The 17,456-nt window shown below is 42.2% G+C and overlaps 1 protein-coding gene across 6 annotated transcripts in view; it reads left to right on the forward strand.

Moving 5' to 3' along the window:
* Positions 1–17,456, forward strand: part of DPYD (dihydropyrimidine dehydrogenase) — a 638,604-nt gene that overhangs the window by 537,534 nt on the left and 83,614 nt on the right. For all 6 annotated transcript variants that reach the window (XM_039484205.1, XM_039484204.1, XM_039484209.1 and 3 more), the window contains one exon: positions 2,427–2,569. In XM_039484205.1, the coding sequence (XP_039340139.1) occupies positions 2,427–2,569 (143 nt within the window). The remainder of the gene's footprint in view (positions 1–2,426; positions 2,570–17,456) is intronic.

Genomic DNA, 17,456 nt, shown 5'->3' on the forward strand with positions numbered 1-17,456 from the left:
AGACTTATCAGGCAGTGTGAAGGCTGCTTTCACCCAGGTGTGGATGTGATGTAAAAAACAGAGTTCAGTTGTTGGAGGGGGGAGGAGATGTCAGGTTGGTAAATAATGAGGTGGGATCAGTGCTGAAGCAGCTGGAGATGGCATAACTCAAGAAGATAATTCATGTGCTGAGTCAGGAGCAGATGTCAGTAGAGACAACTTATCTAGCCATTTGGATGCTGATTTTGTAACGTGTGTTGACGGGACAGACTTGTCAGACAGCCTGTTTGTGAAGCCCAATGTTGCCTGTATCAGTGGTTTGTTAGGAGGAGGTGACATTTTGCTGGAGGCAACCTCAGCTGAAGAAAGAAGGGTTTTGAAATGGTTAAAGCAAACCAAATTTTCAGTTTTCTGTTGGAAAACTTACATTGGCAAACAATGTCCTTTTGAAAATGAAAAATTCTGCTGGAAAACTCCAGCTTCCCTGTTTAAAACAAACTGACAGGCCCTAGACACTGTGCTGATATGCAGAGCTGTACTGCTCATTCACTCTGTCTTCCATACCCGGTGTGCTGTGATAGCAGTGAACAGATAGATACCAACAAACTGGTGGTAGTTGCCACACTAGAGCTGACGATTGTTTAAAAAAATAAAAAAATGTGATGCATGAAAAAGGGTGGACAACTCTCTAGATGGCAGACTGCTAGATTGACCTTAGGAGTTCCCCAGCAGGTCAGCTACCTATGGCTGTAGTATGCATGTGTTATGATTTTTACTTTCAGATGGGATAGTAGAGGGAGAGGAGAGTGCATATGTTGCGTTCGGTGTTACGGGGCCTCTGCTTTTCCCCTGGTAACACAAATAAATATGTTATCTGTTGAAAATTAAAAGTTGTCAAAGACTATTCCTTTAGCAGATTAAAAATCCAGCTAGCAGATTACAGAGTTTCTCTTTTAGAAACATAATCACACAACAGGGTAAAAGACAACAATAATCAAATCTCTCTGTGGTGAAAGAGAAAGCAGTTCCTTTCTGAAATGAGGACAATGTTGTAAACAGAGGAGGGCGTAAGGAGGAACTGGAAACATCCTGCTCTGCTCATGCTTCTTTCCCTCTTTGTTTTTCTTCATTCTCCTACAATTCCTTGGTCCTCCCTCTCCTTTTTTCCCCACTGGTCTTTATTACTGACTGCCTCATTGGTCCTTTGCCCCAAGAGCAGATCAAATGGGGACTCGGGAGTTCACCCGGCCCAGCTAATACAGTGGTAAAAGTGTTACATCGTGTCTGCACAAAGTGTTTGGGGTGTTTCATATCATGTTACTTACCTCAAGTTAACTATTCAATATAACAAACACCTTTTTTCCTCTAATCTAGACAGACCCCTAGTCAATCTCCTTGTTAGTGAAGTACTCTTCCCTATACTGCTTGCCAGTGCAATGTACAGTCCCTGCACTACTGCAAGACACCACTGTAACACACTGTATTTTTATTCTAAATTAGCTGGATATTTTAATATAAAAAGCTTTTAATAGTTTAAATACATCCCAAATAGTCTAAAAATATAGATAGCTGAATATATGCCAGCAACCAGGATCACTTACTGTCTAGTACATGCTGTATTCTTATGTTTTTGCTAATACTCATGTAACATCAATATACTTTAAACAAAATGGAGTAAATTGTCTAAGCAGTGCACTAGGGTTTTATCATGATTCCCATAAACGGCTCAAAAAATTGAGTGGCCAAATCCCCATGTACCACTTTGAAAATTTAGGCCCCAATCCTACAAACATGTATGCACATGAGTAACTTTGCTCATGTGACTAGTACCATGCAATTTTAGGGAGTAATCTGATCAAAGCTGGGCTTCTTAAAGAGGTACCAACATCCTTGAATGTGTCCACAAGGGACATGTATTAAATAATATCCAAAATGTCAAAGTGCATTTGGACTGGTAGTTTTAAACGAAATGTTTGATTCTGATTATGTAAAACAAATTCAAAATTTTCCCTTTATTTGCACAATATCTGTGTTCACACCAGCAGCCTTATCCCTTATGTGGAAATTTAGAGCTGTATATCTATAATTTACTGTATGGAATTGTTTTCTGTTTCTAATTATATTGTTCCTTGTTCTTTTAAAACAGATGCTTAAATGTTTGAGCCAAGTTTTATGTTTTATCCAATTAAATATGCAAGTGTTTCTGTCTGCAATTTTAGGGTTATTACACCCACGTTCCTAACACTTTTACATGTAATAATACTATTCAAAACCTGATACATGTCAATTTACAAATTAATATATTTTTAGATATTATAATTAGATATTAGTTCTTGATGTTAATGGTTTGTCTAGTACAACACTGCCATCCCATGATGGGCATACACACATCATATCTAAGTGCTGAGTATTCCAACATGCTAACACTGTATTTTGATTTTCTTTAGGAAGTGCTATTAGGCCCATAGCCCTGCGAGCAGTATCTGCTATAGCTCATGCTCTTCCAGAATTTCCCATCTTAGCAACTGGAGGAATTGATTCAGCTGAGAGTGGGCTGCAATTTCTCCACAGTGGTGCTTCTGTTCTACAGGTATTTGTTTTTTTCCTTTAAAAATTATAATTAGTAATTTATCACAGAACTGTAATTTATTTTAAAAACTAAAGATTTCACCTCAAAGTAGGAAAAAGGACACATTAGCATAATTGATCCATTGGGACAAATGTTCATATTGTTATCTCCATGCTCGTTGCTAGGAGCCATTCACTTAAGATGTTCAGTGATGGAGTGGATGCCCCATAACCTATTGTGCTGACCCAGGAAAAGGCTAGCTTTTTAAGAGTGAAGTAGTACCTTTTCCTCTAACCTAGAAAGTTTCCAAATTAAATCATTTTCCCTTGTTAAGCAAATGAAGTTAATGCATTTGTGCTTCCGAATACATCCTGTGTTTTCAGTTTCTGTCTTGCCCAGCGTAAGCTCTTTGGAACAGAGAGTTTTCATCCTGTGTCTTATTGAGCACTGAAGGGAATTCCAGATGGCTTTACTTTTGGTCCCACCTGTATTCAGTTTGAAATAGCTGTTCTTCATCCAGGCACCAATCTCCCTCAAGCACTTGTTTTGAGTGAAGAAAAATGCAGAGCTGTGCATCCTTTACATGTTGTTGGCATCACAGTCATGGCTAAGGAATGGGATGTTAGATAGTTTGCAGTAGTTGGTTGCATTGGCTGATGTTTTCTGAAGCACTAGGCAGACTTCAGTATGTGTGATAGATTTTTCATTAACAGGAGGTGTTGGTAGTATGGGTCCTAGAGGGTCCATTGGCACTTCAGCCTTTTGCCTGCATTGAGCAGCCAGCTGTCTGAAAACCATTGTTATGTAGAGGAGGAGGACAGTTGTTGTGGATAGTAGGTGGTCATAGCGTTTCTTTCACCAGGACATAAACCCCATGGTGTTAGGGTGGAGACTAATCTTCTGTGCTGTGTATCTTTGGAAGCCTGCAGGATCGATAAATAATCAGGGAAGGAACACATAGTGTACATTGCATCTAAATGAAGGGGGAAACTTATGTTTGGAGGAGGTGATAGTCTACAACAGGGGTGGGCAAACTTTTTGGCCTGAGGACCACATCGGGGAATAGAAATTGTATGGTGGGCCATGAATGCTCACAAAATTGAGGTTGGGGTGCGGGATGGGGTTTGAGCTCTGGGGTGGGACTGGGGATAAGAGGTTTGGGGTGCAGGAGGGTGCTCTGGGCTGGGATCGAGGGGTTCGGAGAGTGGGAGGGGGATCAGGGCTGGGGCAGGGGTTTGGGGAGAGGCTCAGGGGGTGCAGGCTCCGAGCAGTGCTTACCTCAAGCGGCTCCTGGAAGCAGGGGAAAGTCCCTTCTCCAGCTCCTATGCAGAGGCGTGGTCAGGCGGTTCTGCACGCTGTCCCATCCGCAGGCACCGCCCCTGCAGCTCCTATTAGAGCGGGTAGGAGCCAGAGCGGGGCCATGCCGCAACTTCTGGGAGCCATGTGGTGCAGCCCCCGACCCAGCGCCTTGCTTGGATGGAGCGCTGGAGCACCGGAGCAGGGCCGAACCACGTGGTGCAGTCCCCGACCCAGTGCCCTGGAGCGTGGCTGAGCCACGTGATCTGCCCCGCAAGCGAGCACCCCACCCCGGCCAGAGCGTTGCAGCGGGGCCGAGTCGCATAGTGCAGCTTGCAGGCTGTAGTTTGCCCACACCTGGTCTACAACATGACAATGGTGCCTTCATTCCCAATACCTCATTTGGCACTGAAAATTAGATCCAGTGTGTGGCTGGCGTTACTGGATAACTGCAATGACGGCAAAGGCCAGTCCCAGGTTTGCTGAGGTGAAGAAAATATCCTGGACAAATTTATTGGTGAGCCCTGAAGAGTCACGCAGTATTAGGAGTTTATGGGATCTCTAATAGCAGGTCTGACACTACAGTTACTATTGAAAGCTATCAGGGTAGTTGGCAAATTGAATACCCCTGGTTTCCCAAACTACTGTTTGTCTGCTAGCCCCAGAAGCAAGTAAGTGCAGTGAAATGTTCTGGATTTGAAGGGAGATAGTGGTGTAACCTGTAACCTTTTTGGGGAAGAAGTAGAAGTAGGAGGTTCACATGCCCTCTCAGCCAGTCCTGAACTCTCTGTATTAGCATCAAACAGGCAGAAGAGTACATGAGGTTATCCTGTAAGTTGTTTTGTCTATCTGCTTTACTAATAGTGCTTATTAATTTTTAAAACGTCTATTAGGCTATTTCAAACTCTCCTTTTATGGTAAAGGGATCAGGGAGCTACTTTGTCTGGGTAACAGTCTCAGTGCTACTTCAGTTCTGTGTCCCTTACACACACACACACACACACACACACACCCAACCAATTGTACGATGCTACTTCTAGTACGATATTTGTCTACAACAAAAGTATGATCAACAAGGGAGTGTTTTCAGAACTACACATTCATTTAATTTATGGACGCTAATTAGAACTGAACCTAGACCAAAATGCAGAGCTATGCACTTTTCCTAAATACAGATTCTGTATGTGTGTGGGGGGTGGTTCTTGTGTGTAGACATGTCCCTGAAGATAATGGAGAATTCTAAAATGTAACTAAATACAGAGAGTGGAATGGGTATTGTTTCTGGAGTGGCTAATTAAAGAATCACTTGCTGAACCTAGAAAACTCAGAATAATTTTTAATACTAATTAAGTATTGGCTGATTAAAGTGATTCATGTTCCGTGTGGAGCTCTGTGCATGGAACACTGGTCTGGACACCTCCTTTAGAGAACATTGCAAGGCTCATCCATTTCCAGTATCATTTCCTCAACAGAGACAATGACGAGCCCTGTTTTCCCCTCTTAGGGTTTCTTTATACCAGCAAGTTGTGTTGGTTTAACTTAAATCATTTTAAAACTGATTCAGCTAAATGGGTGCAAAACCCTGTGTAGACACTTATTTTGGTTTAAGAGTGGCTTATTTCAGCCTAGCTGAAGTCAGTGAGGAATAGATTTAAGATAAATGGATGTAATCTGCTCTTAAACCAAAATGATATTGACCATAGATACTTCCCCTGTCTAAGGGAAGAAGTAGAAGAGGATGGAAAAAACATAAAACCTTCAGCAGAGGATGATGCCAAAAATATCTGATCAGAACAACAGTGACACTCATATTTGATGTCTAGATGGAATGAGAGATAACCAAAACTGCAACTCCACCCCACATCCAACCCTGCTTCTCCCACACCCAAGGTCCCCAGAAGGGAATTGGCAGCACAGTCCAGAATGGGCAGGAACACACAGACCAGGCACCTCTGCTCTACCGGCAGTGGCATAGGCTTCCCCTGTGCCGCAACTCCCTGTAAGGTGGGCTGTCAGGAGCTCATCTCAGCATGGTCAGCCCTTGGATGCTGGCACCTGCAGCAGGGACCAGCCTCTCTGCAGTCAGACCTATGTGCCTCTGCGCCCCACCAACATGGAGAACAGCCCAGCTGAAAATGGTACCCCTGCATGACAACCCCATGTACCAGGTCCAATGGCATTCATTGAAATTTGACCCAGTCATCTCTTCATCATGGATGCCCTTTCAGTGTTTAGAAGTGCATTTGATCTAGCCTCCCTTTTGGGAGGAGGAGCACAACATTTTCATATGTATAATTTCAAGATTGCTTATACAATAAAGGAAGTTTATAATAGATGCAGATCAATTTAACTATTTGTAACTTTAGCACCCATGTGGCCAAGATGGAGTTTAGTTTTCAGGCAGCTCTGGCCAAGAAAAGGGGTGTGCAGGAATGCAGCAGGGAAAAACCTGTTCCAAGCCCTCTGGAGTGATCCCACATGCACACCAGGACAGTACAATTAATACAGCGAAGGGAAATGTTTATTTACAGAAGATGAATGGAGAAAAAACAACAAGGGGGCAGAGTGGGGGAATGGTAAAACAGGATCACACTCAACAAGAGGCCCCCAGGCCCAGTGGTACCACCATATGAAAGGGCAGACTCTGAGCAGTGTGTCTACACTCAGGCTATGTCTACTCTGCAGCTGGGATCGACGCTCTGAGATCGATCCACTGGCGGTTGATTTAGTGTGTCTAGTGAAGACCCACCAAATTGACAGCAGATCACTCTCCCTGTACTCTAATCCCGACAAGAAGAGTTTTTCCCATCGCTCCCCTGCGGTAACTCGACCTAAGAATACATCGACTCCAGCTACGTTAGTCACATAGCTGGAGTTGCGTAGCATAGGTCGACTTACTGCGGTAGTGTAGCCATAGCTTCAGTATTCAGGAGTCCTGGGCAGAGTTCCAGTCTGGCAGTGAGACTTGGATGCTCCTGGTCATCTTCAGCACCCCAGTAAACTTTCAACAACAAACCCCTCCGGTGCTCAATTACGCCACTCTCTGCAAACCCACAGAGAGCGACAACCTCCCCACTTACCTAGCTACAGCCTCCCTCCTTATTCCCAATTCAAGATCACAAGCTCCAGTACAGTACTCATGGCCCCATACATCCCTGGGCAACAGTGATACTGTGTCCAGCTCCGGTTTCTCCTTCTTGGGCGATTCCTCCCTAGCACAGTGCTCCTTCTGGCTCCTGTCCTGGGGTGTCCCCGGTCAGCCGCTCTGTCTCTCCCAGGCTTCCGGCAGATTCTCGGCTACTTTGCTGGGTGAGGGCCTGCTTGTGTAACGTCGACAGACCCCAGTGGACAGTATTGAACCAGGGACCTCTGGAGCTTAGTGCATGAGCCTCTATAGCATGAGCTAAAAGCCAACTGGCTGTTAGCTAGGGCTATAGAGCAGACTCATTTTATCTCTCTCTCTCTCTCTAGGTGATCTCTCTCTCTAGTGCCACTAGATGGGACCGAACACCTCACCAGGAGGTGTGAGGGTTACATTTGCTGTAGCCCTTTCATCTGGAGCTACAGACACACACACCCTTCCACTCTCCCTCTCTCCACACCCCTGGAACAACCAACATTTCCTCCTCCTCAGGAAAAGGTTTCAAAGGGGCCATGATCTCTAAACCCCAAGGGGGTTACACATTATCTGGAAGTGAAACTATTTAAAACAAACCGATAGCTCTTTCAATTTGTGTAGTTTCAGGAATGGTTGGAAAGAGCATTCATTTTTTTATCTTTTCAATCAGATCTTGGATGCATTTAAATGCTTCCACCACTGATCTCTTAGTACTGTGCTTTGTCATAGAATATCTCAGTCTACGTCTTTCTTTCCAACATAAAATGAAATAAACATAAGCCGACCCCCCCAAGCTGGAAAAGTAAAAATGGAAAAATTTTATAACCCGTTCATAAGCTGACCCTATAATTCAGGGGTCATCAAACTTTGGCTCCCGGGCCATCAGGATAAGGCGCTGGTGGGCTGAGATGGTTTGTTTACCTCGAGCGTCCGCAGGCATGTAAACAAAGCCGGGCCGTGACAGCAACTGGTGGGGAAATTTTCGGGCGGGGGGGAAGCTGGGAGTCAGGGGAGTAACCCCTGTGACCACCCCCCACATGACCCCACACCTAGCCCAGGACGCCCACACTCTCCCCATCCCATCCCTTCCCACCTTATCTTGGGAGGGCCCGGGGAGGATGTCTCTGGCCTGGCTAGACCTGCTCTGACAGGCTGGGCAGCGCAGCCGCAGCCTGCTCCAGCGGGCCAGACCGGGCGGCGCGGCCGCAGCATGGTCCAGCAAGCAGGGCCGGGCGGCACAGCTGCAGCGTGCTCTGGCGGGCCGGGCGGCACGGCCACAGCCTGCTCTGGGGGGCAGGGCCGAGTGGCACGGCTGCAGCCTGCCAGTCCTGGAGCTGCAGCTGCTTCAGAGGCTGCGGGGTGAGCAGCGTGGCCAGAAGCGGACAGACTCTGGCCCCGCCTCTTCCCTGCTGGCTGTGCTGCCTCTCCTTGCTCCCTCTGTTGGGGGGAGGGGATGTGTCCCACCTCTCCCTCTCTATACCCGTTCATAAGCCGACCCCCTTCTCTGGTGCTTCCCTTTTTTCACTAAAAAAATTTGGCTTATGAACGAGTATATACGGTAACTTGTTTTTCTTTTCTAGTGAGCTTTTTCCTAGAGCTTTGATTTATAAAAATAAGATTTTCCATCTGTTTTTATGTGTCACTTGCATCACGTGTACTTTACCATGTCACATCGATGGTTTGGTAGATTGTTTGAAAGGCCTTTGAGGAACAGACATGCATTTGCAGAAGTCATTACACTGTAGGAAACTAAAAATGGAGACAATTATAGAAAATTCCAGGGGAAAGAGAAAATGTATTGTGGGAAAAGTATTAAAGCACAAAAATACTAAAGTAAAACTCACTTCACAGTAGCCTGTATGATTCAATTGTAGATCAATATTATATAGTTAATGCATTAGCAGTAGAGCATTAATTTGCAATTACCGCAGGCAATCTGATCCTCTGTGTTTCGTCCGTTGACATAAATGACCTTTTGTTGAAAGCGATTCTGCAGTCATTATTTCTAGCGGATGTAACAAAAAGGGATAGAACAAAGAGGTTACATTCTGAGGTATGCATTTTTCATAGGAAAGGCTCCTGAATTTATACCCTGGCATGGCATATTTTTAGTAAATCTTTACTATTTAGTTGCTAAACTTGAAAAGAACAATAGGTCTTTTCAAACAACTTTTTAGACTGTTATAAAATGTATAGGTTATGGTCATGCATGTCTCCATCACCTCCAGGGTGGATTTCTGAAATGCACTCTAGGAGTGTTTCTGTAAGTCACCTGGAATGCTACTGCTTCTGTTGTCTATCTCCTAAGAACTAGATTGTGGCTTTGCCACAACGCCCTCGCCAAGAGGCACCACATAACTGTTCTGCTCCAGAAACAGACCATAGGCTAGATTGTGACTCAGAAAGTCACAATCTAGTCCCTGGCTCCTCTATTGCTCCATGAAGGAGGTAAACTGTGTCAGACCCATACCTTACTTGTTGCTTTCCCTTCTGTGCCAGCTCAGATGCACTCATCAGCACACTGGTGGGACTGACTCAAGGTTCTACCCGCTCCCCTACCTTGCTTGTCAACTCCTCACCCATCTGTCCCAGAGGGGGGTTTATCCCCTCCCTGAGAGGCTTCTGTCCTCACACTGTGATCCATGATATGGTTAGCCCACACATGGGATAACAATACCCTTGAACTCCCTTCCTGCTATATGCAGAAATATACAGTGAAAAAAGCAGTCTGCTGGTAAGTGAGGCTGGCCACAGTGACCATCTAACTTACCCACGTTCTGCACTACCTACTTATGTCAAATTCAGGGTGCTGATTCAATGTATAAAGGCCCAGATGGTCAGGGACTTGATTAGTGAAAAAAGCTGCCTCTTCCTTTATATTCTGTCTTGACACTGAAGACCATCAAGGACACTTCTGCTGTTGGTTCCTGAGATAAACTCTCTCAAACAAGGAACAGTTGACTTTCTGGTAAGGGACTGTTCCTGCGCATTTACTTCTTCTGGTAACTGGTAACCAGAGGCTGTTCAGCTCTAGGACTCAGATTGACAGGATTTTTTCCCCAGGAAGTGTATTACTGAGGCATTTAACTGAGAGATTTTTATAACAGCAGAACAGTTCTTTGTGTGTGAATTAACAAGCTTTTGCACAGCAAAATAGGGGGGTTCAACTGTTTGCAATTTTTGGACTTGTATTCACAACAGTAAATCATAAAACAAATAACCACCCAGAGACGTGAGAATGCAGAAATCTGCACCTCTCTGAGAGACTCTAGAGAGACCAGGGAATGGAAGATTCATGGAGATGCCAGTCATGGAAAGGAAATGTACATGTAAAAAAACTTTCCATTCTGCATCATGGCAGCTCCACTGACCCTTTGCTGCTGGGAAGTAGCAAGCAATGAAAAGGAGAATAAGGCACAGAAGCATGTGTATAATCATGAAGCATAGCACCTGCGCCATACATAGACTTACATTGGGGACCACTCTGAAGAGCACCTTCTAGTTGATTGATAACTCTGTATAGTGTTGATCAGTTTGACTGCATGACCAAGTGGCTGGTCTGCAAATTTTCTCAGTTTTAGTAAAATCTTCTTCCCATGAAGAAGTAAATAATCTGGAAGAACGATCCTTGATGCCTTAATTTTCTTGTAACATCATAGTCCTCCCTAATACAGCACTTGATCCATGTTGAGAGAGGTTCTTTTATCCATGCAATTAGAATGAAGGAATTGGAGTGAGAAGGAAACAGAGAAACGGATTGTCTGAAACTCATAGTACATTTAGGAAAGGCTTTAACTTCTCTCAACATCCAGGTTATGCCATTTCTTTTCCTTCTGATATTTACTATTTGAGCAGCGAAAGGGGAAAGAAAAATCTCTTGGGAAGTGTGAAAGTGAGTTTTTATCATAGGCCTCAGAGGGTCAGAACTGTTTTATTCACATGAATGTCATTCTTCAGCGGGAATAGTAGCTAGTTCACAAATTCCTACAGCCAAGCTGATAAAGGATGAAAGAAATTGTAGCTGAAATAATATAAAACAGTACTGAAAGGAGAGACTCCCAGGAATGAGAGGTTAATCATTGCCAGACTAAATTGAGGTCCGAAGATGGGAAAATTGGTTTGCTGGCTGGTTTTGATAGACGTGCAGCTTTCAAAAATCAGGCCACATGAGGGTGTGCATCAAGAGATGATGCTCATTAGAGCTGGTTGGAAATGTTTAGATGAAACTTTTTTCCATAGAAAAATGCCGGTTTGTTGAAACCAAAATGTTTCACGGAAACTTATCAATGTCAATGAATATTTCATCAGGTTCCAAGGGTGTGTGTGTGTGTGTGTGTGTGTGTAAGAGATTTTCTCTGTAGCCCTGTGGTTAGAGCACTGGCCTGAGATGTAGGTTTTGATTCTTTCATTACCTGTTCAGAATGGTCTGTGATGAAAACCTTTTTTCTGAGTCAGGCAGAGGAGCTACTTGAAACTGTCTGTCCATGAGTTAATGATGCTGTTCATTACCAACATGTGTCCTTTTACGGTGCTGACTCTTAGGGCCAAGGAAAGTCCATCCGTCAAGAAGTGATGGAATTCCTGACTTTCTAGCATTATTTTTTGTTTCATTGCACCAATAATAATAATAATTTCTCCCTATTTGTGAATATGCTTTTTGAGGTAGAAAGTGGATTTTAGAAGGGTTACTGACTCTTTCAGAATAACCTGGATCTGCCTTTCAAGACTAAGCTGCCAGGTTTAGGGAGCTTGATGAAGAGGAGACCTATCTTTGGAGAACTTGAGAAGGCAGGGCAGGAGAATAGTGCCAATGGCCCTGTAACTGCATGACACAGCAACTGATCTGATGCTGCACCAGCTGCTGAAATGCATCTAGGAGAATTGGAAGATTTAATTTCCCTCCACAATATTTTCCTACTCCTTGGCACAAAATAGAGCTTTGTGCCTTTGATATTCCACAAGTACATGATGAAGTTAAAGACAGGTGTAGAATCTAAACATGTGCCTGGCCTGTTTACATACCGCTTTTTAGCATGTCTGCCTACAAGTATCTCCTTCACATTGCATAGCTCCTACAATACAATGGTACAGTTCATTATGGGTGACTGATCATGAGATTATTGCTCATAGCTGTAATGCTCAAGGCATGTGAAATCATATTAGTTTTCCTAAATAGATGGTCATGATTGTAAAATCCTGCATGTGCCCATGTACTGTACAGGGGTTCTCTCTGTAGCTCCTAGAACTAACAGAATACTATAGTCTAATATGAAAGTAATGCAGAGCATGCCTTTTTAATCTGCAGATCAGCACAACTCTCACAGAATTTGATCCCTCCAAGCTGCTTACTCAGAATCTAAATGGACAAACATTTATGTACCTTTGTTCAATTGTAATGTTCAAAAGAAGGATAAAAAACTCTCATCCAACTCAGCCTTGCATCTTGATACTGCATTCCCAAGCCTTGTTAAATAGCATCCCATCTGCTACCCTATATCTCTAGAGTCATTTAGAAGCTAATGTGAATAAATCAAATAATTTCATCTATATTTTATCAATACTTAAGAAGATTTTTCTTAGTCATGAACTTGTCCTTTTAGAAGAGAGGTTCTCAAATTTTTTTTAGAGTGTGAACCACAGTGTCTCATATACCAACTCCTCTCATTCTCACAATCATGTAATATCGTCCAGGCAACTACAGCAATTGTTTATTTAGAGAAGTAATTTTAGGAAAGTATACAATGTATGTTTAGCTGTTGTAATTTAATTTACAGCTATAGAGGGGGAGCCAGAATTATGTGACCAGACAGCTCTCCGTGGACCACTGTCTGCAGACTACTAGCGGTCTAAAGATGACAGTTGGAGAACCTTTGCCCTAGAACATTATATTTGGATGCTTACATTCTTATTACACTCCTTCCACATTATAAGTAGGTTCTGAAATAGTCTAGGGATGTTGAATGTGCTCTTTTTGATTTCCTGATTCTTTGAATACTCTGTATTCATCTAAATCATTGCTTGGAAACTGCAAAATAGATTTATTATCTTCATGTGCAATGGTTATGCAGCATTTTTCACTGTGTGGCAGAGAACATTCTTCACAGACTTGAGTAGTCTGCTACTAGCTACAGAAGATACAGTTTTTAAAATCATATGTAAGCATTACCGAGATTTAAATCGCACGTTTACCCATCATGAATGTCCTAGTTTTTTTAGGAATATTAGATTACGCCCATTTGCTGGCAAGGCTCAGGTAGGTCCCTTCATGAAGCACCTTGTATTGCTTTTATGTAGTACAGTCTGTCTTCAGTATAACCTAAGCCAATAGAAACTAAAAAAAAAGACAATGATCTCAACTATACATTGAAAAAAATAGCCTAAGGAGATTCATAAATATTTCTCAGACAAAAAGGTAGATTTATGTATTTAACAGTTCTCAGGAAGAATTTATAATGAAAAAGATTGCATTAAATGATGACAAATACGTTTAAAATTAGATACATAGTATAATACAAGAGGCTGAGTAACTCTTTTCCTTACCTTCTGGGCATATCAGTGAGGAACATTTCAAAGCAAACTCATCCAAATTAATATAAAAGCAAAACTGCTTATCCATTGCAGAACCTTTCGAAGGTACCTGAGAGGAATTTTTGTTGTTTATCCCATTGCTAGAGTCAGAATATTAGAATGTGTGAAGTCAAAGGCAGATTTTCTAATAGGATCGCATTTCGAGAGCTATTTTATTTAGAGAACTTGTGCGGTTTAGTAGCAACGCTGAAATAAGTCTCTTCCTTGTGGGGGAAGTAAGATGGCATTCTGCTAAATGCTAGAATTTTATCACTTGAGGGGAAAAAAAAGGCTGCCAGAGAGGCCTAAGAATGTAAAAGCATTTGAGATCTCAGAAGGAGTTTAAATCAATGCACTGCCACCGTTACAGTGCAGATGAAAGCGCCTGCTGTCTCAATTGCCAGGAAACTACTTAGAAACTCTCACTTTGATTTCTTTTGGTAGTCCATTACATTACTGCTAAATGCAATAGATAGGGACATCAGTGCTTTGATGTTGTACAGCTACAACAAATGGAAACTAATATGGTAGAACAGTCAACCTTTGTGATTTGCATGTGTATATACAAAAATATACCCATCAATCTCCTTATCTAACTGTGTATCTCTACCAGTCTGCCTACCTAGTGTACCTCTTTTCATTACAATTACTATTATTTTGTGCCCATTGTCCAACAGAGAGCAAAACATATATTTTTGATGGAAGGAAAAATAAAATTGGCTCCCTGCTACTTCTAAACTATGAATGATGTGAATTCAGTAATGATAGAGAGCCACAATAGTGATTTGAGACAGGTTAGAATAGGAGTGCTACTGCTAACCAGGACTGATGGTGATGGAGAATTAGAAACATTGCCTTGATGATACTCAGCACTGAGGCATTTTTGTTATCACAATCTAATTATTGCATGGATATTTACACCACTTGAAAATTAAGAGTGTAATAAAACATATAGGGCCAGATTATCTGGCTTTCTCCAGTTCTTTGCTCCATGGGTGCTGTAAAGGTACAGTGAACTTTCTGTATCTCCTTAGCTGGGAATTGTGTGGGGAGATACAGGGCAGATATGGAACTGAAGGAGTGTGGGGCTAATGTTCACTGCTGCCACTGTGGCACCATCTCTTCCACAACAACCCTGGATTCTGCAGGAGCTTCTCCATGGACTCCAGAGTCCATCTTGGTGGGGAAGGTGAAGACTGAAGCTCGAGGGTGAGGAGAGAGAGGAACAGGACTGGGGCTAAAGAGAGATACACATCTTCTCCCATCCAACCCCACAGAAATTATATGAAAAAGATAATAGACCTCTTACCCGAAATATATTTTCCAGATAATCCTCTCCTCCCCTGCCACTTCTCCCAAGAAGGTGTTCACCATCTGGGGAAGCCTTTAAATCACAGAATCACAGAATCTCAGGGTTGGAAGGGACCTCAGGAGGTCATCTAGTCCAACCCCCTGCTCAAAGCAGGACCAATCCCCCACTAAATCAACCCAGCCAAGGATTTGTCAAGCCTGACCATAATGGAACTGCACAGCTTGTGAATTGGTAGGGGCTATTCCAGAGTCCTGGCTCAGTGCAGGGGCACAGGGGCTTTGCATGGATGGCCCTAGCCTCCCGAGATCCTGTGGAATATGCCGAGTTTGGGGAAGCCCTAAAGCTTTCTCTGCAAATAACAAAACAAAACGTGACACGCTGATGTGTGGGTATTTCCCTCAAAAGCAGTTGCTCTTGGCAAAATCCAGTGAACCCAGTAGGAAATGTGCCTCAGTAAAGTCTTCAGGATTTGGCCCTACTGTGTTTGTAATGATAATTATAAAATCCAAGCAGGCCATTTGTAAAGTTTCATGATCACTGATGTAATAAATACACATTATTGAAAATATATTTTTTTTAAATATGGAATAAAAATGTTTCAAATAGAAGCAAATTATTAAAAACAAACATATAACAAGTAGTAAAAAGAACTCTGCTGACACATTCACTCTAGCTCACTGCTGAGCTTTTTCCAGATCCCATTGACAAAGTTATATAGATGTATCCATGGTTATTTATTAATATATTAGGGCGGTAATTTCTTATACTGTACATAAGTAGGGATCCTGCAATGTATGTGTGCCTCTCATGCTTGCAGTTTCATAGAGCTTGATCCTGTGATGCATTCCAGAGGTGCATTCCCCAGTGAAATCATATAAAGTGAATTTCACTTAATGAGTTACCCTTGCATTATGCAGCTCAGGACCAAGCCCTTAGAATTTATTCTTAGGTTATCTGAGCTAAAATTGCTCAATATATTTATTTGTGTGTGTAAAGGATTGGAAGCACCATCCCTCCTTTCCCCAGCCTCCATCCTCCCAGTGGTGTTGTGCCTGTCCCTGTCCAACATTAAATAGTATTAAACAAGGTTCAGTATACAGATAATTCAGCCTGCTTAGTACCATGACAAACACACCTTTAAAGATCCTTTTAACCTTTTATTAAAGATACAGAAAAGAAAGAAAAACAGTTAAAGTATTTGAAATGTAAAGTGAGCCTTTCATTTTAACAATATACCTTGTTCCCTTTCCTTTTAACTGGAGAGAGTTTGAGAAGGGGAAAAACCCTTGTTTCACAGTCTTTTAAATGATATCAATGATGGTAATAATTATTCTTGTGTGTAAAAGAGAAGAAGCTGGTTGAAATGATCTGTAGCTTCTTGCTGCTGCTGCTGCTGTTTTTGTTAAAGTCCGATCCCATTTAATCTCAGTTCGTGTTTGGGATTCAACTCTAGCCAGTAGCAGTGGCAATGTTATTAGGTCCCTCTGTCTCACACAGGCTGGTCAGGACATCTCTCAGGATTAGGATGACCAAGGTGCAGGATCCCACGAGATAGTGGGGGTGGCAGCCATGATGGTGAAGCTTGCTTCAATGGCCTCTGGCTGTTCTTTTTCCCAAAAAATCTCTTTAAGGATCCATAAAGGGAATGATGAATGGAATAGCCCTTCCCTTCATTAGTTTGTCCACCAGTGAGGCCTCGTTTCCAACACACCGGTTTTGGTTCATTAGTTTCCAGACCACGTTCTGTTGTTTGCCAGGCATGATCGCAACACAGTCCTTGAGTTGTATATGTAGTCTTTTTGTTTAGACTTATTCAGCTTTTCCTAACATTTTCATTATAGGTTATTGTGATATCTTATGAACTTTCACACCCCTTCTGATTTTTAGTTTGCTATCATCTTCTGCACATTCTTAGGTTATTTCAATTCATAATGTTGCACCATAATATGGAAAAAAAGTAAAAGCCTCTCTATTTATAAGGTTATAACAAGTATCCTCCAGTGTATCTCATGTGTACACATCCTGTCAAAATATTTCAGAAATTCGACAACAGAATCTGAGCTTGTTTTAAGTGACATGACATAGCATGGCTTTTAACTGTATTTTCTTATATTTTAAATATTTTTTTTAAAATAGCTAATAAAAGTGTTACCCATATGATTAAAAAAAAAGAATCCTTTAGCGAACAAAGAGTTTTAAATAAAGCATCAGTTGGGTTTTCAGTTAAATAACCTGCGGAGGAAATTATGATGATGTTCTCTATAATTGCTCTGAAAAGAAAATCTCTAAGTCTATGGAAGGCATAACAGACCTAATTAATGCTCACCCTGTTTCTCCAGAGAAACAGATTTTGTGTAATGTAAAGGGCTGCATAGGAAATTTCTTGTGCATATTTTATAGTTATTCTCCTTTTTTCCTGCAATATTTTAAAATGTACCTTTCTTCTTCTGAACTGCAAATTGTATTAGTTTGTGAAACCATGTATAAAATGTTGATATGTTACCTAGGTCTTTTCTTCCCCTAAGTGGTGAAATCAAGTATCTAGTGAATCTTATGATTTAATTTTAGAAGGGTGTGTGTGTGTGTGTGTTTATATTGTCTTGAAGTAGGTGAGC

This window comes from Mauremys reevesii, linkage group 8, assembly GCF_016161935.1.
Source record: "Mauremys reevesii isolate NIE-2019 linkage group 8, ASM1616193v1, whole genome shotgun sequence".
In the NCBI taxonomy this organism is placed as follows: Eukaryota; Metazoa; Chordata; order Testudines; family Geoemydidae; genus Mauremys; species Mauremys reevesii.